General features: G+C 51.2%; 3 protein-coding genes across 4 annotated transcripts in view; all 3 read right to left on the reverse strand.

Moving 5' to 3' along the window:
• Positions 1 to 435: 435 nt before the first annotated feature.
• Positions 436 to 4,375, reverse strand: LOC142594669 (aldehyde dehydrogenase family 3 member A2-like). Its single transcript, XM_075719730.1, has 7 exons — positions 4,224 to 4,375; positions 3,947 to 4,064; positions 3,674 to 3,815; positions 3,320 to 3,486; positions 1,721 to 1,820; positions 738 to 970; positions 436 to 465 (listed from the first exon to the last, which is right to left on the reverse strand). Exons 1-7 carry the CDS (start codon positions 4,322 to 4,324, stop codon positions 454 to 456), a joined length of 873 nt encoding a protein of 290 aa, XP_075575845.1. The 5' UTR covers positions 4,325 to 4,375; the 3' UTR covers positions 436 to 453.
• A 678-nt stretch (positions 4,376 to 5,053) lies between these two features.
• On the reverse strand, positions 5,054 to 13,029 carry LOC104029134 (aldehyde dehydrogenase family 3 member A2-like). 2 transcript variants are annotated; one of them, XM_075719417.1, is made up of 10 exons: positions 12,863 to 13,029; positions 12,211 to 12,442; positions 12,018 to 12,103; positions 10,926 to 11,134; positions 10,649 to 10,766; positions 10,376 to 10,517; positions 10,022 to 10,188; positions 9,392 to 9,491; positions 8,253 to 8,488; positions 5,054 to 6,766 (listed from the first exon to the last, which is right to left on the reverse strand). In XM_075719417.1, the coding sequence occupies exons 1-10, from the start codon at positions 13,022 to 13,024 to the stop codon at positions 6,752 to 6,754; spliced, it is 1,467 nt and encodes a 488-aa protein (XP_075575532.1). In that variant the 5' UTR covers positions 13,025 to 13,029; the 3' UTR covers positions 5,054 to 6,751. The 2 variants fall into 2 exon arrangements, with proteins under 2 accessions (XP_075575532.1, XP_075575531.1); XM_075719416.1 differs by lacking the exon at positions 5,054 to 6,766 and adding an exon at positions 7,129 to 7,209.
• A 7,840-nt stretch (positions 13,030 to 20,869) lies between these two features.
• The window catches only part of ULK2 (unc-51 like autophagy activating kinase 2), a 39,092-nt gene continuing 37,316 nt past the window's right edge, over positions 20,870 to 22,645 (reverse strand). The window contains exons 25-27 of the mRNA XM_075719499.1: positions 22,478 to 22,635; positions 21,479 to 21,614; positions 20,870 to 21,373 (exon numbers count right to left, since the gene is read on the reverse strand). Of these exons, the coding sequence (XP_075575614.1) occupies positions 21,306 to 21,373; positions 21,479 to 21,614; positions 22,478 to 22,635 (362 nt within the window). The 3' untranslated portion in view covers positions 20,870 to 21,305. The remainder of the gene's footprint in view (positions 21,374 to 21,478; positions 21,615 to 22,477; positions 22,636 to 22,645) is intronic.

A 22,645-nucleotide genomic window follows, 5' to 3' on the forward strand; every position in this document is an offset into this window, starting at 1 on the left:
CTGCTCCGTGACAAATGCCAAATAAAGAATAAACCCATGTGGACTCGGGCTGGCTCCTTCGGGTGGAGGCTGAGGGCAGGGCTCCGGCCAGAGCAGGGGAACACCCGACGCTGGGGGCTGCAGCCCCTGCGGGACCCCAGGGCATGGGGGTCTTGCCCTGCCCCAGGTGCCCTTCACAGTAAAACAAAGGTTTTATCCAGCAAGGCTCAGTAACAACTGGCTTTGTTTTGACACCCTTGTAATAAACAGCTCCCCTGTTCCCAAGAGCTTTTAGATGGGCTGGCTCTTGTTTGCAAAGCAGGGCAGATGCTGCCTCCTTCCACCTGCTGCCAACTCACTGCTGAGGCATGACCAACGGTGTAGGTCTCAATCGATTCCTGTGTTTCAGCAGGAGCCGGAGCCACCAGCTCAGAGCTTCTCTGCTTTAGGTGCGTTTCATTTGCTTCTACCTCTTCAGTGCACTGGCTGCCTTGGAAGAAAAGAAATTGCAGCAAAAAAAAAAAAAACGTTCAGCACTAGGACTGTAGGGAGTGAGTGGTGGGTTACAGGTCCAGTGTGCTGCTGACTGCTGATCACGCCTCTTGACATCATCTGGAGAGGCACAGAAACAAGGATGACTCCCACAGGGAGGGAGCAGAGCCCAAGGCAACGGGGTGATGGAGGCTGGGACCAGGCAGGGCTCAGGGGATGGCGCTGGGAACACGCACTCATGTAGGTGGCAAAGAGCCAAAGCTCACCTTTATCACCACCGCTGCCACGATCCCCAGCAGGGCCAAGATGACCAGTCCCACTCGGCCCTTGTTAAACCGCTTCAGGAGGAAGAACTTGGCCCAATCCACCTTCTTCTGGCTGCCAGGTGGGTACCGGAGTTTGTTCACCTCCATCTTCAGGTCCTTGATCAAGCAGGAGCGGTAGTGGGAGAAGGTCTCAAAGCTGTGCTGGCCGTGGTACATGCCCATCCCACTGTTACCTGAGGGATACAACCCAGGCAGGTCACACCATACACGGTGACAGTTGCGTTTCTTAAATTCTGTTTGGCAACCCCCCGGACACAGGGAAAGCTTGGTCATGGTGCTTCTCACACCCGGAGCAGCTGCTCTGCTCCCCAAGGGCAGAGAAGTGAAGAGCAGCTTTAATAACTACCCAGAAATAAGTGAGGACCTGCTCAGTGCCTTGAACTGGTGCTCAGGCTGGTTGTGTGCACCCATCCTTGAAACGTTAGCAGCACCAGCCCTCTCCTCCCCAGGGCCAGTCCTACCTCTCCCGCAAAATTTACATGGGGTTTGGGGACAGGAGGAACAGGGTCTATTATTTCAAGCGGTGGGGCATAAGGAGGACGTTCAGCAACCTCCCATCAGAAACACCCACGAGCTCAGCCCTCTACCCGCAGCCAGGTTGTCTTGGCCACAAAGCCATGAGCCCGACAGCGACTGTGGAAACTCAACCAGCTGCTCGGCCACAGGCGACTTCATCCCGCGCCCCGGCACGGGAGAACCGGAGCTGCGGACAGATGTGCCAGAGGGTTTTCCTCTCCCACTGGCACCAACACTGCTCCAGCCACTAATGAGCCTTTTTACAAAGGAACCCACCAGTGAAAATAGTATTAATGGGAAAACACAGCTGAAAGTTCCTGAATTGCCAAACGGGCATGAAGGCACATGGGTCAGAGGCTGCTGCTGGGAGACGGAAACCCGGTGCATGGGATGGAGCAGGGACTTACCCTCGCCGCCGAAGGGCAGACCCAGAACCTCAGAGTGCATGAGGATGTCGCTGGCTGTCACGCTGCCGCTGGAGATCTTCAATATCACTTGTCTGATCAGCTACTGTCGCAAGTATGATTTTTTACATGGCTTTGGGTTAGCAGCAATTTAGGGTTTATTAATATTTTTGAGATAGATCACAAAACTAGGTTGTATAATTCTTAACAGCACTTAAGCATCAGCCGGTTTAACAGAGCGATTCAATGGAATTTGTTACAATCAAAATTGCGACTTAGTTCAAGGTTTGAGAATGGTAAGGATCACCCGAAACTTACAGCAGGGTTGCACACACAGGTGGGGTTTAAATCAAATCGCACACACAGACAGACCGACAGCAGCTCTAAATCAAATTGCACAGACACACAGAGACGAACAGTTCCGAATCAAATTGCACACACACACAGACAGAAGTTAACCTCTGTTTAAAATTTCCCTTTTCATGAGTTTCATGAATTACTCACTTTTATGCACCGGCATTCATCAACAGATGGTCGGTGAACCTCACGAAATCAGGCCTTCGAGTGCTCGTGAAATTATTGACGGACGATCCTTCAACCCTCGCGCAATCTACCCTGAGAGGCGTCCCAGCTCAGGGGGAGATACTGGGCCACCCAGCCTGCTGCGGTCCCGGAGAGCTCGAAGGGTCTTCCCTCTTGGATCGCTATTTATAGGATCTGGAGATGATCGGCTTTGGTCAGTATTTTTCATTCTGGCCACAATTTGCGCCAAGTCATGCTGGCGTACAATTCAGGCGGCAGATGGCCCAGGTGTGGCCAGTGGGTGCCTGACCCCCCCAGCCCCTGGCTACTGCACTTGCATCCAAGAGAACAGACAGTGGGATTTTTTTCCCAAAGCACGCATGCCTTACCCCGAGATCTCAGAGTGGCCCGGGGGGCTGCACCACCACAGCCACCCAGAACGAGAGATGGCACAGAACAGAGGGAAATCAAGATGGGCCACCAACAACGTGGCATTTACCAGAGCGGGTGGGTGTCGAGGTGATGCTTGCATCCCCCTTTGTGTGGGGGGACACAGGCTGCGCCTTGTTCTTTGGGAGAGGCCGGGTTCACATGATTTAAGCACAAGATCTGCCCAGCTGGAACAGTCACGAAGCGAAAAGGCTCCATCTCAGTGGGACAGGTCAGAGGTGGTGGCACATCAGCCATAGCCTGGGGCACTCCTCAGCCCCCCCCAAACCTACCTGGGGCTGCTGTGTCAGGGCAAAGCCCTGCCCTAAATTCCTGAGCTGGCACAACAGAGCCTGTAGCACGGGCAGGAGATGTGCAAGGAACCAGCATCCACCGGTGTGGGACAGGGGGACGGTGCGCGACGGACGGCCAAGGCACAGAGGGAGCTGCGCAAACCCAGAGTCCTTCAGCAGGAGGCTGGGAGCCACCAGCAGCTCTGGGGACACTCGTGGTCCCCCGCGAGGCAAACGCTGCGATTCACAAGCAAAGAGGAGCTGACACGGGCCCTGCGGGGAGCTGTGCCTGGGACTGGCCGCGTTCAGGATCCAACCGCGCAGGCACGCCCCGTGGGGGAGCACAGCCCGGACCCACCTTCTTGTTGTTGGAGAAGACATACAGGGCAAGGGGCTTCTCCCGACGGTTGATGAACTCAATGGCTTCGCCCACGCTCTTCACACACAGAATGGGGAGGACCGGTCCAAAGATCTCCTCATCCATCACCTTTGACTCGGGAGAAACGTCGGTGAGGATAGTCGGTGCTGAGGCAAACAGGAGGGCGGGAGATGGCGGGAGCAGCACAGAAGACGTGGTCAATCACAGGACCTCATCCTGGGCACCGCCTGCGCTCAACACGCACCAAGCAAGCCACAGACACGCACAGTCCCCAAGACACCCGCGACAGCAGAAGGTCCCACCCTCCACCTCCCCAACAGCCGCCAGAAGCACCTATGAAGCACGAGGCTTCATCAGCCTCTCCCCCGTAAGCGATCTTCTGCCCTTCCAGCAGGCCCATGATCCTCTTGAAGTGATGCTTGTTGACAATCCTTTCATAATCGGGAGATGACTTCACATCTTCCCCATAGAATTCCTGCCAGAGGGCACAGCAGAAAGCGCTCAACAAACCTTCACAACAACCACAGCTCCAGGGCTGCAGTTACAAAACTCAGACCTGGGCTGTAACGGGGACAACTCCCACAGCACGGGGAACTCCACGCTCACCTGCAGAGTCGCCTTGATGTTCTCCACCACCTTGCTTTGGATGGACGGGTCACACAGGATGTAGTCCGGAGCGATGCAGGTTTGCCCACAGTTCATGTACTTCCCCCATGTTATCCGCCTACGGGAGAAGGAAAGATGGTTTCTCCATGGTCACTCCCTTCCAGCCCCCACAGCCTGGCCGACAGCGCCTGAGTGACGCCCACGGTCTGGGGACAAGGCCCAGAGATGTCCCCCTGCCCCACCGCTGAGCCCCCACCAAGGGCTTCAGCAGCCTGACCTGCAGGCGACGGCCAGGTCACAGTCCTTGTCGATGTAGCAGGGGCTCTTCCCACCCAGCTCCAGGGTGATGGGCGTCAGGTGCTTGGCAGCCGCTGCCATCACGATTTTGCCCACTGTGGAGTTGCCGGTGTAGAAGATGTGATCAAATCTCTGCTGCCAGGATCTCCTTCTCCTGCACCATCCGCTCCAGGGCCTTCAGCTGCTGCATCCTGAACTCCAGCGAGCGGCACCGGCCCGAGTTGAAGGCGGCTCTTGCCCGCCCAACGACCTGCTGCACCGTCTCCATGGCCGCTCAGCGCTGCGGGGAAAGAGCGGCAAGACCCAGCTCGCTACGGGGCCACCGAGGGCTGCTCAGGCCTGGGAACACCCAATGTGGGGCCACCACCAAGACATGTCCCACCTGGAGCAAGGCTGGGAGATGTTCTCTTCCTTGGGTGGCCCCCTGCTCCTGCGGTGGCTGCTCAGGGCTCCCACCCTCCGACGCCCCATCCTACCTGCGCAGGGTCCAGCGATGGAGGGCACCTCTCTCGCCAACCCAGCACCTCTGGGGACGGCTCGGGCCCAGGGCTCTCGCTAGATACACGATGCCCTCTACCCAGATATATCTTCACGCTGTGAATACGCAAGCCCTGGATCGCCGCGTTCAGCCGGGGCAGTGACGCAGCCGCCCGTGCGGGATTGCTCCTGTGCCGGGGCAGAGGCACCTCTCAACACACGTGTGACATTCAGCCACGCCGCGGCCAGAGCCGGGAGCAGCAGAGGATGGGCAGGATTCCCCAGGAGACTGCAGGCACTTACCACGCTCGGTTTATTAGTTAAATTCTCAGTGTTTATTTAGTACTTGTAAAATATAGCATTAAAAAGGCTTAGCACATGGATTTTCACCAGACATGAAGAAATCCCACCTATTGCACAGTAAATGTAATTTTCTAATTGCATTTAATAATAATTTTTAAATTTTCCTTCCTTATTTAAACATTAGTATTTCTAAGGTCCTTTCACCTTAACTTTCTCCAGCATCCTCTCCCCAAGCTAGAACAAGCCCCACATTATCTCCCAGTGCAAGATTATAGCAGACCCAGAAGCTTGAATGCAAAAAAACCACTTTCAGTAATTGCTTTCCCTTGGAGGAATGTGACCAGGGACGGGTTTGTACTGCTTTTGGCTGGGATGGAGTTAATTTTCATCATAATTGCTAAATTTCTTCATAGTAGGATGGTGCTGTGTTTTGGATTTGTGACCAAAACAGCGTTGGTAACACGCCTGTGGTTTAGCTGTCACCCAACAGTGCTCGTGCAGCATCAAGGTCTCCATTTCTCCACACCACCCCGCCAGCGCGTAGGCTGGGGTCAGCAAAAAGCGGAGAGGGGACACGGCTGGGAGAGCTTACCCCAACTGGCCAAAGGGACATTCCAGACCATATGACATTGTGCTCAGTGATGAAAGCTGGGAGGGGGAAGAAGAGGAAGTGGGGGACATTGAGATTTATGGCATCTGTCTTCCCAAGTCACCGTTACATGTGATGAAGCCCTGCTTTCCTGGGAATGGCTGAACATCTGCCTGCTGAGAGGAAGTAGCGAATGAATTCCTTAATTTGCTTGCTTGCACACCCAGCTTTTACTTTACCTATTAAACTTTTATCTCAACCTGCAAGTTTTCCCACTTCTACCCTTCTGATTTTCTTCCTCATCCCACCGCAGGGAGTGAGCGAGCGGCCGTGTAGGACTTGGGTGCCCACGTGGGCTAAGCCACAACAGGGTACTTTGTGATCCCCACTTCCCTAAACAGGCCTGGGAGTTCTTTTGCACGAGCATAAGATACTCTTAGCAGCAAAATGCAGGCAGTGCAGGTAATCATCTTTGTAATTTTCTAACTGCCAAATAATTGTTACAGGCACACGGTGAAACACAGAGCCCCAAAAGGGGTGTCAGCCTGCATCCCCTGACCAGCTGCGGACAATTCCGGCTCATAGGGATCCATGAATATTTCACCTCAATTAAAGTGGGAACCTCATTAGATTTATTCATAACCATCAAGACCAGTAAAATGTATCGGTCGGCACAGCCTGTGTCAGACTCATCACCAAGGGGCTGGTTGTTCAGAGCACAAGAGAAGACAGACCATCCCGAAAACTGCAGGGAAAACACCGTCAACCCAATCACAGCCAAAACAGGACCTCATCTTTGTCACTGAAGGAAGGTGAGTGGTTTGGTGCAAGACAACAGTGCGCACGTCCCTGGAAGCAGCGCTCTGCATGGCACGCGGTGGAGGTCGGGACTGGTATTTCTTGCTCTGCAGGCCTCCTTTTGAGAGCTTGTACCCACTGGTCCCTCTGTTTCAGCATGGCTTTTCAGTAAACAGGAGTCCGAGCCTTCTCTTGGTTAGTGCCTCTCTAAGGCTACTCTGTGTGCTTGACAGCTCACTGAAATAACCCAGTACAAAAGAAAAAAAGACTTCTCAGCTTAAGGAAACAGATGCAAAGCGAGCACTCGGAGTATGACTTGCACACGGTGCCTTCTCCTCTCTTCAGCAGTAAACCATCTGTGAAAGCAAAGCACAACACCGACGTCCCATGAAGGATTTGCTGAGACAAAACCAACTCCCTTTCTAGAACAGCCTGGAGCAAAGCCCCTTCACTCAGGGTGACTTCCCCCGGCTCCAGCTTGCCTGCTTCCTGCCCCCTCGGCATGCACTGACTGCTGGTATTCTTGGATGCCGTACGAGCCCCGAGCACTGCCAGGGAAAGGATTGCTCTCTGGCTCCCGGCGGGACCTTCCGCAAGCCCCACATTCACTACTCTAACACATCTTTGCCCGATCTCAAATCAGGTCTACGCACAGGAGAAGAAAAAGGCTCCTACCTCACTGTGACAGCCACAGCAGTGCTCTGAAACCTGCTCCTCCTTACCACTCACTGAGCCAGCCCAGCCTCTGAACAGCCAGCACAATCAAGAGGGCTTTTCTCTTCAGCACAGACTGGTGATTCTGAGAAAACCCAAATGATTTCAAAATGCCGTGAGTTTCCCCCTCTTCGCTGAGAAGGCATTCACCCAGGCAGGGCCTGCTTCCCTGGCTGGTGCTTCAAAGCCTGAGCCACTTGTTGGCTCTTACATCTCTCTTACACCTCCTCCTAGACTCAGATATGCAGGCAGGGTATTTCCCCCTGCTTGCTGGGCTCCTGCACATCTCCCTCCAGCAGTAACAACGCAAAACAGACTGAAAGGTGGAATCCTGATCCACCCTGCTGTCTCCTGTCCCCTCACGTGGCTGCTCCCTTAAGCCTACTAAGCCCCCAGGATGCACAGCTGAGCTCCGCAAGGAGCAGCCAGCGCAGGCACACGTAGCGCCTGCTCTGCCAGCCATGGAGAACCACCAGCGATCACACCTGGAGTTTTAGATCTTACCCCTCCACCTCAGGGAGGCACCTCGAGTCCTCCTGCCAGCACCAGCAGGCTTCTGCCTCCCGCAGAGAGGGGAGGACATCCCACCCTTCTGCACTACCCAGCTGGAAACAGGGGAGGAAATGGAAATAACTGAGCTAAGGTCAGGTGGGGGCTGCAACTGGGTGAGGAATAAGAGCTCGCTGCAGCCCCAGGCTTTAGGGGACAGCCTCCCTTCCCCAGGGCCCTGCGGCACAAAACCGCAGTCGGCTGGGCTAGGCTGTGGAGCAGCTCACAACACCGCTGAAGAAAGCCTGGGAATCAAAATTGCTCTGAAGAGACCTGTCCAAAATGTACCAGCTTCTGCCTCTGGAGGGAGCTTCTCACGAGTGTCACCCACCAAGGCAGAGCAACGAAAAGAGTACAACAGCCCAGGAGATTTCTCTGAGGACATTTCTATTCTAGATAGCACTTGCAAGAGTGAAAAGCAGATCTTGGTAATTTCAGGTGGGACAGATATCATTGAGTCTCAAGACAGAAAAAACAGGCCAGGGTCTAAGAAAGGATGGCAGTTGCAAAGAGGGGACTTGCAGAAGATCAGCTGAATTGCACACGCACTCATGTAGGTGGCAAAGAGCCAAAGCTCACCTTTATCACCACCGCTGCCACGATCCCCAGCAGGGCCAAGATGACCAGTCCCACTCGGCCCTTGTTAAACCGCTTCAGGAGGAAGAACTTGGCCCAATCCACCTTCTTCTGGCTGCCAGGTGGGTACCGGAGTTTGTTCGTACCCTCCATCTTCAGGTCCTTGATCAAGCAGGAGCGGCGGTGGGAGAAGGTCTCAAAGCTGTACTGGCCGTGGTAGGCGCCCATCCCACTGTTACCTGAGGAACACAACCCAGGCAGGTCACACCACAGGCTCAGCCAGTCAAACTTTTGGCCACTGGAGGCCACCAGTGGGGCAAGAAGCAGCACAGCAAAATTCCAGTTGCTTGCCAGCTGCAGTGCATGTTAACCTACCCTGCATCTGCCTTGCTGCAGTTTAAAAGCGCAACTTCTCCATGTTCCTTCAGAGGGGGCAACTGTTCCTTCCTCTCTGCACCACTTCTCAGTCTCTAAGATGCTCATCTGTACTCCACCCCTCTTCCTCCCCAGCCCGCTTTCACTACGTACTCTCCGGTACTTCATTGCATCCCTGCGTGCACTGTTCCCCGTGCCTCTGAGCCATCTCCAGCTCTTGCCTGGATTTAGCTCCCTCTCAAAGCACCACACCAAGGCTCAGAGATCCGACCAGTGCTGCGTGAGGAGTGTTTCCTGAGGAGCCCTGCAGGGTACACCTCCGTTTTCCAATTCCAGGACAGCATATGCTGTTCACAGCAGCAGAACGCTGCTGGTTGACAGTCAGTTTGTGAGCACTGTAACACCCAGACCCTCTTCTGCAAAGCTCCCGTATGCTGTTCTGGAACTTGTTCCAATTCTCCCCAAGCTGAAGTCCTACCCTTCCTCCTGCAATAACTGCTAATCACTCCGAGCGCAGTTAATCTTCTTAATGCACCCTTCACGTCAGTCTGCGCTAAATACTTCAACCTTTTCAAACACACACACAAAGGTTGTTCTCTTTTGGCCCCTTTTCCTAATGTATTCCCAGAATTTATTATTGAGATCCACTACACAGAGACCCTTCGGCTGTAACAGGCGCAGGGTACTTGGACACAAACCAACTGCTGCTGTTCCCTGGGTTACACCGTGCATCAAGTCACACCACTTCAGGAGCTCCAGTAACTTACCAACACCACCGAAGGGTAAGGTTGAGAGGAAGTAATGCATGATGACATCGTTTCCAGTAACACCCCCGCTAGAGGTTTCTGAGATGACTCTTTTGATTAACTAACAAAAGAAAAAAAAAACAAACAGAACATTACAAAGGCCCAGAAGAGACCAGAGACCATGTAGGGTCTGTAGGGACTGTATAGGGGAGCTATGAGCCAAGAGGCCATCGTGTTCATTTCTCTCTGACAACTCAGAGAGCCCTCTCCATGCGATGCTAACTCAAAGAAAGTAGGAAAGTAGGAAAGTTTGGAGGAAGAATGTGAAAGCTGGAAATCTGGGAGCTTGCCTCCCTAGCAATAGAGTAAAAGTAACTAAATTAATCATGAAAGACTACATGGCACCAAAGAGGAAATTCAGCCTTTTCTCCTTCCATTTCACAAAGTCAGGCAAATGCAAAGCACTTCAGCAGGAGGCTGGGAGCCACCAGCAGCTCTGGGGACACTCGTGGTCCCCCGCGAGGCAAACGCTGCGATTCACAAGCAAAGAGGAGCTGACACGGGCCCTGCGGGGAGCTGTGCCTGGGACTGGCCGCGTTCAGGATCCAACCGCGCAGGCACGCCCCGTGGGGGAGCACAGCCCGGACCCACCTTCTTGTTGTTGGAGAAGACATACAGGGCAAGGGGCTTCTCCCGACGGTTGATGAACTCAATGGCTTCGCCCACGCTCTTCACACACAGAATGGGGAGGACCGGTCCAAAGATCTCCTCATCCATCACCTTTGACTCGGGAGAAACGTCGGTGAGGATAGTCGGTGCTGAGGCAAACAGGAGGGCGGGAGATGGCGGGAGCAGCACAGAAGACGTGGTCAATCACAGGACCTCATCCTGGGCACCGCCTGCGCTCAACACGCACCAAGCAAGCCACAGACACGCACAGTCCCCAAGACACCCGCGACAGCAGAAGGTCCCACCCTCCACCTCCCCAACAGCCGCCAGAAGCACCTATGAAGCACGAGGCTTCATCAGCCTCTCCCCCGTAAGCGATCTTCTGCCCTTCCAGCAGGCCCATGATCCTCTTGAAGTGATGCTTGTTGACAATCCTTTCATAATCGGGAGATGACTTCACATCTTCCCCATAGAATTCCTGCCAGAGGGCACAGCAGAAAGCGCTCAACAAACCTTCACAACAACCACAGCTCCAGGGCTGCAGTTACAAAACTCAGACCTGGGCTGTAACGGGGACAACTCCCACAGCACGGGGAACTCCACGCTCACCTGCAGAGTCGCCTTGATGTTCTCCACCACCTTGCTTTGGATGGACGGGTCACACAGGATGTAGTCCGGAGCGATGCAGGTTTGCCCACAGTTCATGTACTTCCCCCATGTTATCCGCCTACGGGAGAAGGAAAGATGGTTTCTCCATGGTCACTCCCTTCCAGCCCCCACAGCCTGGCCGACAGCGCCTGAGTGACGCCCACGGTCTGGGGACAAGGCCCAGAGATGTCCCCCTGCCCCACCGCTGAGCCCCCACCAAGGGCTTCAGCAGCCTGACCTGCAGGCGACGGCCAGGTCACAGTCCTTGTCGATGTAGCAGGGGCTCTTCCCACCCAGCTCCAGGGTGATGGGCGTCAGGTGCTTGGCAGCCGCTGCCATCACGATTTTGCCCACTGTGGAGTTGCCGGTGTAGAAGATGTGATCAAATCTCTGCTTCAGCAGCTCTGTCGTCTCAGGTACTCCTCCAGTGACCACAGGGTACAGCTCCTGCAGGGTAAACAAGAGCCTTACAGTTACCCTGATTTAAAGCAAATATATCAAGGGAGCAGCTCTACATGGGGTGGACTCACTTGTGAGCTACACTAGGATCTGGACAAAGAAGAGCGGTAACAGAGACAAGCTCTGCTCCTTCCCCTGAAATGAAGTTCCACTTGTCGTACTGTGCCACATGAACTAAAAGCAATGGAGGTTGAGGCCAGGGTTGAGTTAGGCTGCGGACCTACTCCCACACATTAAGAACAAAGGCACATACAACCGCTGGGCTCTCCCGAGGGCTGTCTCCTTCCTCAGCTCTCACTCCTCGCCTAGAGAAAGCGCTAACTCCCTGGAGGACAGCGCACAGCGGGGCCCTGCTGTCAGAGCAGCAGCCTCTGTGACACAGAGCAACGGATGTCAGAACTGCCAGACGCGTGGAGGAGAAACACCACCTCCCGCGATGAGCGTGGTTCAGCAGGACGTGAAAACCCGGAACATACTGCCACGGAGCAAATGGTGCCCAATTCTCAGGAAGAGCCAGGCGCAGCCAGCATCCAACACAGACTTATGCTTACCTAGAGGCAACCCCAGCACATTGTTCAAGAAAGCAATCATTGCAGTTAGAAGTACATACACACCTCTTTACACGGTCACGAATGTCAAAAAGGCTGTCACATTGCAGCAACATTATGTAGGCACATTAGATTGCACAAACACAGGAAGAATATGTCAACGTGTCTCCATACCCTAAGGGTAAATCAACCCTTCCTGTATCTCCTGCTTACGCTCTTTGGAGAGAGTAGGCAACTGATTTGGCTCTAACCTGCAGGAGCCCTTTGAAAGCATGACAGATATTTTCTCAAGACAATCACGTCAGGCACAGGGCTGCACTCACCCGGTCAAGATACTGGGGGAGGAGATCAGCCACCAGCTGAGCTGTGTTCCCACTGATCTCCGATGGCTTCACCACCACAGCATTGCCTACAAGACAAATGCAGCACAGCCCCTGAGTCCTCGCGCTCCTCTCCCACCTCCCGCAGCACCTGCCCACGGCCCTGAAAAGGACAGGGGCTGTGGCGGGTCCCCACCTGCTGCGATGGCCCCGATCAAAGGCTGCATGATCAGAACGAAGGGGTAGTTCCAGGCCCCGATGACCAGCACCACTCCCAGTGGCTCGGGGCAGATGTAGGCCTCGTCCCGCAGCGTCAGCAGGTTCTTCTTCACATGCTGAGGGGCTGCCCATGACGGCAGCTTCTCCATGGCCAAGGCCAGCTCCCGCAGCACACCCATGATCTCATGGCTGTACGCATTGTACCCGCTCTGCAACGACAGGAAGCTTGGGGAAGGGATGCCGAAGGCACCCACCTCCCGCACGCACTGCAGCAGCCCGGGGAAGCAAGGTAAGTTCTGCTAGCTTGAAGCGTTTGCCAGGGCAGTTATTGGTAGTGCTGCCCCAAAGGATCCCTGACAGCAGATGGTCAGTCTGGGTGCGTGGGGCTCACCGTGCAGCAGAAGCCAAAACCTGACAGCCAGGACCTGCCTTCGCAGTCCTGCCTCAGACTAGGCTCCTTCTAATAAATGGTGGCAGCAGACCTTGGCAGGCCACGGCGAGAACCAGGATGGTGGGGAACATCAGCAGAAGCCATCTGGCACGGCAAAGGCAGCCCTTGGCCTTCCCGCTTTCCCTTCCGGGCTGACCACTGCCCGTGCACACCTGATGGGAGAAACCCCGACCCAGACCTTATGCAGATCCGCGTTGATGGCTGCCATGATGTCCTTCTCCTTCTCCTGCACCATCCGCTCCAGGGCCTTCAGCTGCTGCATCCTGAACTCCAGCGAGCGGCACCGGCCCGAGTTGAAGGCGGCTCTCGCCCGCCCAACGACCTGCTGCACCGTCTCCATGGCCGCTCAGCACTGCGGGGAGAGAGCGGCAAGACCCAGCTCGCTACGGGGCCTCCCTCCTACAGATGGGAATTGAGTTTGCCCGCGAGCGTTGGCCGCACTCTCAACCACCAGCTGCAATCCCACCTCCCCGGCTCGAAGGCAAATATCCGCTGTCATTCGGTCCTAATTCTGCCCTGTCTTTCCGAAACCTTAAATAATTTGCTGCAGTTTGGGATTTAGAAAAGTCTGAAAAGGAACACGGGGAGCAAACGTCGGTACAATAGCAAGGGTGCCCGGCATGCAGCCGGAGGGCAGCCCCTGGCCGGGAGGGAGCTCAGGGAAGGCGGCCTCCCCCTGCCCCCGCCACCCAGCGCGGCCACGGCGGGCCCAGGCCGCCCCTCCCAGCAACCCCAGCGACCCCCGGGCTGAGGCGAAAACCTCGACCGTGGGCACACCCCCCCCGCGCCCCGCGGCGGTGCCGCTGCCCCCGGGAAGGCCCCACAGCCCCCGGGAAGGCCCCACAGCCCACCCAGGGCCCCGCCGGCGTCCGCGCTTCCGCCTTCCGCTCAGCTGACGGCGCGGGGCACCCCCGGGGTTGGAATGGGAGCGGCCGCGGAGCCAGGCCCCCGCGCCCCCCCTCGGGCGGGCGCAGAATGGAAGCGTCCGGCCCGGGGCCTGCGGCGGCGGCGGGGGTACGCGGGGGGGGGGGGGCGGTGGGAGAGCCCGGCGGCCCCGGGCAGGAGCGGATTTACCGGGCTGCTGAGCCCTTCCACCGGCGGGCAGGGCCGTGGCAAGCCGTATCGCTTCCTGCTGCCGTAAGCAGGAACCCGAGCGGCGTCCTTCGGCTGCAGGCGTGAGCTTGGGAAGCGCAGGGGGCGAGGGACGCAAGAGCGTCAAAGTCCGGGGGGGAAGGAGCGCCAGGGCGGAGCGGGGTGCGGAACGTGAGCCGAGCACCCCCGGCTGCGGGAGGCGGGCAGGGCCCCCCGGCACAGGCAGCGGCGGCAGTACCTTGGTTCCCAGGATCAGAGAATTCATCGAATCGCTTAGGTTGGAAAAGACCTTTCAGATCATCCAGTCCAACCATTAACCCAACACTACCAAGTCCAGCACTAAACCAATTAAGGGGAGAGCAGCAATTTCATGTTTCCTGGCTTGGTGGCTGGATTACTTATAATGAAAGTAAAAACTAGGAGTCATTAAATTTGGAGAGGACCTCTAAGATCATCAGTCCAAGCATCAACCCAACACCACCATGCCCATTAAACCATGTCCCAAAGTGCCACATCTACCCGTTTTTTGAATGCTTCCAGGGATGGGGACTCCACCACCTCTCTGGGCAGCCTGTTCCAATGCTTGACTACCCTTTCCGCGAAGGAATTTTTCCTAATATCCAATCTAAACCTCCCCTGGTGCAGCTTGAGCCCATTTCCTCTTGTCCTATCGCTAGCTACTTGGGAGAAGAGCCCAACACCCACCTCACTACCCACTCCTTTGAGGCAGCTGCAGAGAGCGATGAGGTCTCCCCTCAGCCTCCTCTTCTCCAGACTTAAACAACCCCAGTTCCCTCAGCCGCTCCCCATCAGCCCTGTGCTCCAGACCCTTCACCAGCTTCGTTGCTCTTCTCAGGATGCTCCTTTCCCTTGTCCCAGCACCGCTGGTTCCGTGGGCTGCCTCGCGGGAGTGCCAGCTGCTTGCGAAGGCTGCCAATCCCCCGTGGGCTCCCACGGGAGCTGCGCCGAGCCGGGGGTGGCACTGGGTCTGGCACAGAGCGGGGCCTGGCGGGCTGTGAAACGCTGACAGACCTGGGCTGGAGAAATGCATTGCGTGAGAACTCGGGGAGGGAGGCAAAGTCCTCCTCAGAGTTCCTTATCTAAGGAGGGTAAATGTCACTGGGCAGCTTTACCCCTCGGTTTTCCCCTGAAGAGCAAATGCTGCGTGAACTCACGGAGCGCTCATCTTTGGGTGACATTTCTGAGCCCAAGTGCTGGTGAAGGGATCACGGTGTCCTTCCAGCAAAACCTCCTGCTCGGGTGGGAGGGAGAGACAACTCAGTCAAGGAAAACCGGCCAGCAAGCGCTGAAAACGTAGGTGGTGGTTCGTAGGAGGCAAAGCAATCAACAGGAATAGCCTGGCCAGGACAGTCAAATTAACCTTGATACAGCACTCGTGTGGGAAACAAGCCAAAAAAAAGCAGGGAAAGGAGCTGAGACAAGGCTGGGCTCATTCCAGTTAAAAATAGTCCTGCCGCAACTTGTTCTAAGAAATGCAAGGGGATTATTTGAAAATTACTCCCTGGTTGTTATGTGCTACTGTTTCTGATGCACTCTTACACAGGCCATTTATTGCTAACGCTCCTCGGCTGAAACTATGCCCAACTAAATCCCTGCCCACCACGCACCTCTGCGATGCGTGGGGCTGGCAGCTGGGTGCTCGTGCCCAGGAGATGGGGCTAGCGTGGAGCACGCACTTTCCCCCCCAAAGTTTCATCACGTTTTCCCAGATCAGCACGGCTCTCTGAGGCTGGGGGATGCCCTTTAGCTCAGCAGGCTGCGCCTGAGCCACAACTCCCCCCCCCCCCCCCCCAAAACACAAAGCTTGGCTTTTGTGAGGTCGGTTGGCTTTGCTAACAACTCGCGGGCTGCGGCTCAGTCAGCACATGAACATTTCACAAGCTATTGCACAAATCTCAGCAGTAAACAGTCTGCTGTGGAAAAGAATGACGAGCGACTGCCAATACTTGTATGGAGGAGGCAACGTGAGAGAAAAACAGGCTGGGCTTGACAGGGCTCTTGCACTGCGGTATATGAAAAGGAGCTGGGTTTGCATTCAAGACGACGCAGGTAGGGAAAGCGGGAACTTTCCTCGCAGGAGCATTACCTGATGCAAACATGCTCTCCTTGATCCTGTTAGCATCCTTGCAGGCAGGGCAGGTTGGAGCTCTGTCCAGGCACCACGCTGTCTGGAGGTCCAAGGAAAATTAGATAAGAAGTTAATGCTACTGCAGTCAGAGTAAAAATCTTTGAGCTCTCAGTGTGGAGTCTTAACAATATGCCTGGGGAAACAGTGCTGCAATGCATCCTCTGCGTGCAGCGCACTTACCAAGGATGTCTGCAGGAGCAGGGAGATGGTTATTCGCCCACATTTTCCAGAGTGGCCGTTCTCCAGAGCCTGTAAAATTCTCACCCTTCAGCCGGAGGGTTTTCATGCCACAGCAAGTGCTTCTTTGTGCTTGGCATCACACACAGGAGGCAAACGACCCAGCTCCCAGTTCATCCCAGTGACCAGCAGGCTGGTATTGTGCCACGCTTTTGCAGAAAACCTGGTCTTGATGCTCCTTGGTATTCGCAGCAATGAGACAGCGGCAGCGTGGCTGCATTGTGGGAGATGGTCCCTTTTGGTCCTTGTCAGGGACATCTTTTAGCCAATTATGGACAGGGAACAAGGCTGAGGGTGTTTTAAAGTGTTCCAAAATATCAGTTGAGTCTCCTGGAGCGGCTGGGCATGACATGTGGATTTCATGGGAAGTGTGGGATCTCGAGTGAAGTGGAAGAATACCCCAGACAGCACCCGATGAAACGCATGATCTGCAGCGTGCTGCCCAAGCCTAGGAGCTGACAGAATTTTCTATTTTTATTCAGTCACTAAGAAACAATAAAGAAGGGAACTATTTATGGGGAAGTAATTGAACTCCGGAGGAATCGGGAGGTAAGCAGCGCTCGGGGTGCTCTAATCCCCAGGGCTATACTTGCAGCAGCAAGAGACCTTTTATTGAGAAGCTGAGCTTGAGGCTCCCCTCTCCCCTCCATTCCTTGCAGCCCCTTGCTCTCACTCCCCTCTTGGAGTCAATTATAGCAAGGCACCTCAGTGAGACAGGCTCCTGCCCTGCACTGGGCCTGGGGGATCATGCCTTTGTGCTGTTCCTTGCCCTGCTTTTCCCAAAAAGCATCCAGCAGAGCCTGGGGAAGGAGGACTTTGGTTTAGAAGATAAGCTGTGCAGTATTTGGTTTCAAGAGTCCACCAAACAACACAGCTAATCAATAAACTTTTGTTTAGCTCACACACCACAGTCACAGAACCTCAAGTTTTTAGCTACGCCGACGATCCTCAATTTCTGCCTAAATGTCTACCCGAGTCTAGAGCTCCAAATATTTTCTAAAAGTCACACAATCCAGTGGCCAGTGGCACAAGAAGATGGGCAGATACAGAAGCCCAAACAGCATTCAATCATAAAAGCGGGTAAAGAAGATGAACAACAGGGAGAGGTTTTAAGGAACCTACACGAATAAATGCAGCTCAATTCATTTATGGCATCACTTGTTTTGAAAGCTGTGGCTGATCTCACATTTGCAAGAACAAGATACTGTGTAGTACAGAGCCATGGTCTGTGGGCTGCATTGTAGACATAGCTGGGGCCATGGAAAATGTGAAAGCGACACAAAGAAACAATGAAAATGATTGGCACAAAGACTGCAACAAGACTCAACAGCACCACTGGCATTTAGTTTGCTTTCAGCCCAAGAGGACGGGGGGAGCCTGCCACATACAAAAGCCTATTGAAAAGGTGTTTGTCTGAAGAAGCGGTGCCAAGACTTAGTTAGACTGGGCTCCAGCTGACTTAAAGACCTCAAGAGAGGGGTTACTGAGCTATACTGCACTGATCTACAGAAAGGAGGAGCTGTGTGGGCGTTTATTAAAAAGCCACAGCCAGGGCTATGGCTCAGGTTGGACAGGAAATTTCAGGATAAAAGGAGATTTGCGTAAAGATTTAAAGGCATCCTGGATGGTCAAAAATAGTGGCAAGCAGAGATCTGAGCAGACAGAAAAGTCAAAGTTTAAAAATTTAAATTTAAAATTTAAAAAAAACCCCACCACACAAAAAAATAGGAGAGGAAGCAGGAGTCAAAAAGGAGGCGGGTCGCAAGTCAGGTCACAAGCCAGTTTATCTGAATTTCAAAGCCTCAACAAGCTTTGAAAGCAGCAGTATCCAGCTTTACTTGATCTAGACAAAAAATGCAACAAGTTTTGCTTTTCAGCGCAGCTGGGCTGTGCACTACACAGTGCTGTGACACCGGTGGATCACAACAGTTACTGCCTCTGAACCCAGAGGTGACAACAGTAATGCCTTGACATTGCTGTACGAGAAAGCAGCAACGACTATCCAGGAACAACTTAACACCTCTCAGCTGAAAAATGTTTCTCAGAATAATGCGTAGTATCTTAGTTGCAAGTTAAATTAACTAAATTTAATTCCCTGTATCAGAGGAAGGGCTGAGAGTTCCACTTCTTGCTTATAAAAAGCAGCAAGTGTCAGAATCAAAATGTGGTTTAGATTCCTCAGTTGACAGTATACACTACGGAGAGAGTGGAACAAGTATGGAACATGGTGCTCTTGAGTAGATGCTAGAGAGCTGAACTAGAAAAGCAGCACATCAAATATCTCCTTTCAAGTTCTATCTTTCAAAAGGCTGAAAAAAAAAAAAAAAAGAAGTATTTGGTAGAAACAAGCACCTGCTGTTCAGTGCGGAGAGCTGAAGACAGAGGACAGCTTCAGGATCTTTGTGGAATGAGTTTATGCAGAAAGACAGGCCATGAACATTGGTCTCCTCCTCCTGAGAGCAACAAATAAGAATAGCCCTTTTCTTCTCCTCCTGTTTGTGCAGCTGTAGTCTTGCTGGCAAGTGTGGAAGGAGAATGAGCTTGAATCCTGAGGAGAAAAAAAAAAAATAAAACCAACAAAACCTAGTGAGTTCCTGGGAAAAGCAGCCTATCTCCTAGACTCGTGCATTGTTCCTAGATTCATGTTCAGACATATCATTAGCATTCCCTGCTCACTCCTTCCTCATCCTCTTTTATTGTTAGGTGCCAGTCACAAGTGCAGGGTTGGTTTGTTTGGGTTTTTTTTAAATACTAAATTGGGAAAAATTTGATAGTACAACTAAGAAATACAATAACCGCATACCAGCTACCACAGCACACCTCAGCTGGGGAGAGGATATCAGCTACAAGGTGGACAAAGCCTAGTTTTTTTGTAAAGTTTAGATACAAATTCTAACTTACTACCAGTTTTTTGTCAATTGTGTGTATATATATATATATGCTGTATATATGTATACGCTGTTTTGGCAGCCCAGACAGCTCCTCCTTGCTATAGGCACCTTGTTGAAAGAACATACAGCTGTTACCCAGGAACCTACTTACCGTATTTGTTTTCAAATCCAAGTTTTTAAAAAAAAAAACCCAAAACCCCCCAAAAACACACCGAACAAACCACAGGGTAAATTGTTTTCCTAAAGCAAATGAAAACAAACTCAGGGACGCTTTGTGCCAGAGCCATCCAGAGATAACGAACTCGAGCAAGTTGCCCCATCCCGTCCTGGTGGCATGTCCAGCTGCTGAGCATCTCTTGACCCAAGCAGGGAAACATTCAGCATCTGGTTTAATCAGCCAAGTACAAAAAAACCAAAAAACCCACACCAAACCCCGTCTGAAGTTAACACCATTGGCCTTTGTTTACAGAGGCACAGAAACTCGGTTTTACCATAGAAACACTTCTAGTGTCAGTATTTATTTTACCTTAATATACATTTATACAGGCCATAATAAAAAGGCTATTACGCAACAGTTCAGTGAGTTATTACCTAGTTTCAAGAATAATGCATGCAATTACAAAGGAGAGGTAGAAACACCGTATTAAAGACCTAAAAATACAAACATTATATAAACAAACACTTTCAAATTAACGGTTGGAATTTCATACAGATAAATAAGGTAAAAAGTACATTACTCTGTCAAAGTAAAGGAAACACATGGTTATCCGAACACGGAAACAATATTTTGATGTGTAAGCCCTGTACAACTTTGTCAAATAGTTCAGACCACTGTGTTTAAGAGGATTAAAATGATTTTTGTCCTGGAGAATGGTTTATTCAAGTATTCAAGCAGTTGAGTAACAAAAAAAAAAAAGTCCCCAAAATGAAGTATAGGAACCATTTCCAGAGAAGCTGATCTGCCTAAATACTTTGCAAATCGCTGTCCTGATGATCTCATGGGATGCTTGAAATGATAATGCCTATGAGGCTAAATGAAGCTTCCCACCTCTCCCCCAAAATGCACACAAAATAATCCTGATTTTTCACACTCTGTATGTAGATATTCTACATCAATTTACCAGCATCTCAAAGCCAAACATTATTTTCTGGTTTTGCATGGTTCCTTGAAGAACCTTTCAGTTTACAGTATTTATTGTAATACTGCCCAAGAAACAAACTACAGAGAACTGTCATCACACCCCTAGAGACTGCAGGCATTAATGCACGTATCGCATGCACAACAAAAGATGCAACCGAATCTATATAAAAAGCAAACAACCAGCAACTCAACATTGCTATTACTGAGAAAGTCCAGAGCAGTAGTTACTCAAGTATTAGACAAATAGGTATAAAATGGAAAGGTTCACATGAATACAAGTTTTTACAGTTTGTTTGAAAGTCTTCTAGAAGCTACATTTGAAATTCTGAAAAGAATTTTATGTACACTGAAATGAAATTCAGCCAAGTCCATTGTGCCTTCTTTCTCTAATAGTTCTTCAAAAATGAATATACAGTTGCTTTAGTAAATTAGTGCAAAACAAAATATTTTGGAAGAAGAAGCAAATTGTATCCACATCAGCTGAAAACTGCTGGGGATTTTGCACAGGTGGAGTGCAGTTTCTTCCATTACTGTCTTTCTCCCGTGTAAAAGAGCGCTTTCTCGCCATCCCTTCGTATGACAAACTGAGCCATGTTTACAACATGTGAACTCTGATACAAGCCAGCTTAGCCCCGAAAGCTTCAAACAGCACTTGCACATGGTTAGGGTTTCCCAAATTCACTCCAACACATTTCACTGACAACTTAAAAATATTTTTCACAAACTTTTGAGGAAATCTTCTGAGGGAAATGTCTTTTTGTACCTGATGCAGAAGGATCCACTCTCTATAAACCTCACGAGGAAAAAAAAAAAAAACCCTGATCATTCAAGTTCAAAGCACACGTACAAGGATCAGTTTGAAACGTCAAGAGAGATTCTTTTAAATTCTGTTGCTAGGAAGAAAAAGGAGCTGCTGGATCAGTAAGGCAAGTGTACTTTTGGAATTTCTCCTCTTTGAATATGCTGCTGTTTCTTTGGTAGTCACCACAGAAATGTAAGAATCATCTTCCATGTGGGGCAGAACAAGTACAACAATTAAGCTGTAGTGAAAAAAGTGCAGTATCACTGATGTGGTCCCTTATGTTCACACCATCTGGTCCTCGGGATATTCCTACTGCTCATATACAGCCACTGTGCTATAGCAAAGTGCGGAAAGCCTTCGCTCAATGCTAGATTTATCTGCAAACAGAGAGAGGTAAAAAAATAGGTAATGACTTTGGTGTTATTTTACAATCCATTAATTCCATGTAATTTTCCATATTTTCATTATTCAACTAAACTTACACTTGTGTACATTTTCTATATCTGCAGGGTCTTGTAGTATTTTAGTCAGTCCTTCCAGCAGCAAGGCTGCTTTGTGGTATCGATATGTAATATCTTCAGTTTGCTGAAACATCTCATCCAGAGCTGCTGACTGAACCTGGAATCATTCAGGAGATTCAGTTACATAAACTAGATTAGGTAAGTAATGAGATGAAAAATCCAAAATTAATGATGTAAAAGTGTCATTAAGAAACTATTTTTGAGCCTTAATTTTGCTGATCTGTTTTTATAACTGTAAGACAACAAAACGAAATCTGAGAGAATATAGCACCTGTGCTGTATTAACTAAGGATATTCTGCACATATAAACTAGAAAAGCACTTTTTGATCTTTTGTGTTTACATGTATTACAACAACGTATGAATAAATATGCTTGTTCTTATACCTACATTCTCATGTAAAGACGACAAATTAATTGTGCACAGTATTTGCCAGTATCTTTTGTGTGACACCTATGTTAAAAAGACTTCCCTCTCATCAAAAAAGCAGTTCAGTTTCCTGTACAGTTACTGCATCTGCTCCATGGCAGATAGAAAGTTTATCAATTACATGAATCAGCTTCCACATGTTTGCTACCATTTTTGCTTTGTATGGACAGGCTGATGTTCTTCAAATTGACCTGGTAGATTGATAGAGCCACTTCGTGTTGTTACTATGGCTTTAGGAAGCTTTACTGGATGAGACTTCAGCACACAGGTCTGTGTGGTTTAGGAGTTCATTTCCTAGTGTTTATGTACCAAATGTGCTGATGTAGAGGAAATGTCCCTGAGGAACAGTATCTGCCAGGAACTTTAGCCACAGTTAAGGCAGGGCAGGAAAGAGAGTGAAAGACGAACAAAAATTACCATGAATAGAATTCTGGAAACATACATTCTATTTTCTGTTATGTAGAAGACGTATATGAGAAAAGGAAGCAATTCATCTCAATGTCCTATGATTTAGGTAAAAGGAGTCACTTACCATTTCTACAGCACAGCTGTATATGAGTTTCTCTGCAGTTACACTGTTGATTTCATCAATGAACCTTTGCTTGTCCGAAAAGAAACGATTCAACTTCTCTGTCAATTTCTTGCACATGCCGATACAGAATTTGTATCTCTCATTGAGGCTTTTCACAACTGGAAGAAA

The sequence above is a fragment of the Pelecanus crispus genome, chromosome 12 (genome assembly GCF_030463565.1).
Source record: "Pelecanus crispus isolate bPelCri1 chromosome 12, bPelCri1.pri, whole genome shotgun sequence".
Taxonomy (NCBI): Eukaryota; Metazoa; Chordata; class Aves; order Pelecaniformes; family Pelecanidae; genus Pelecanus; species Pelecanus crispus.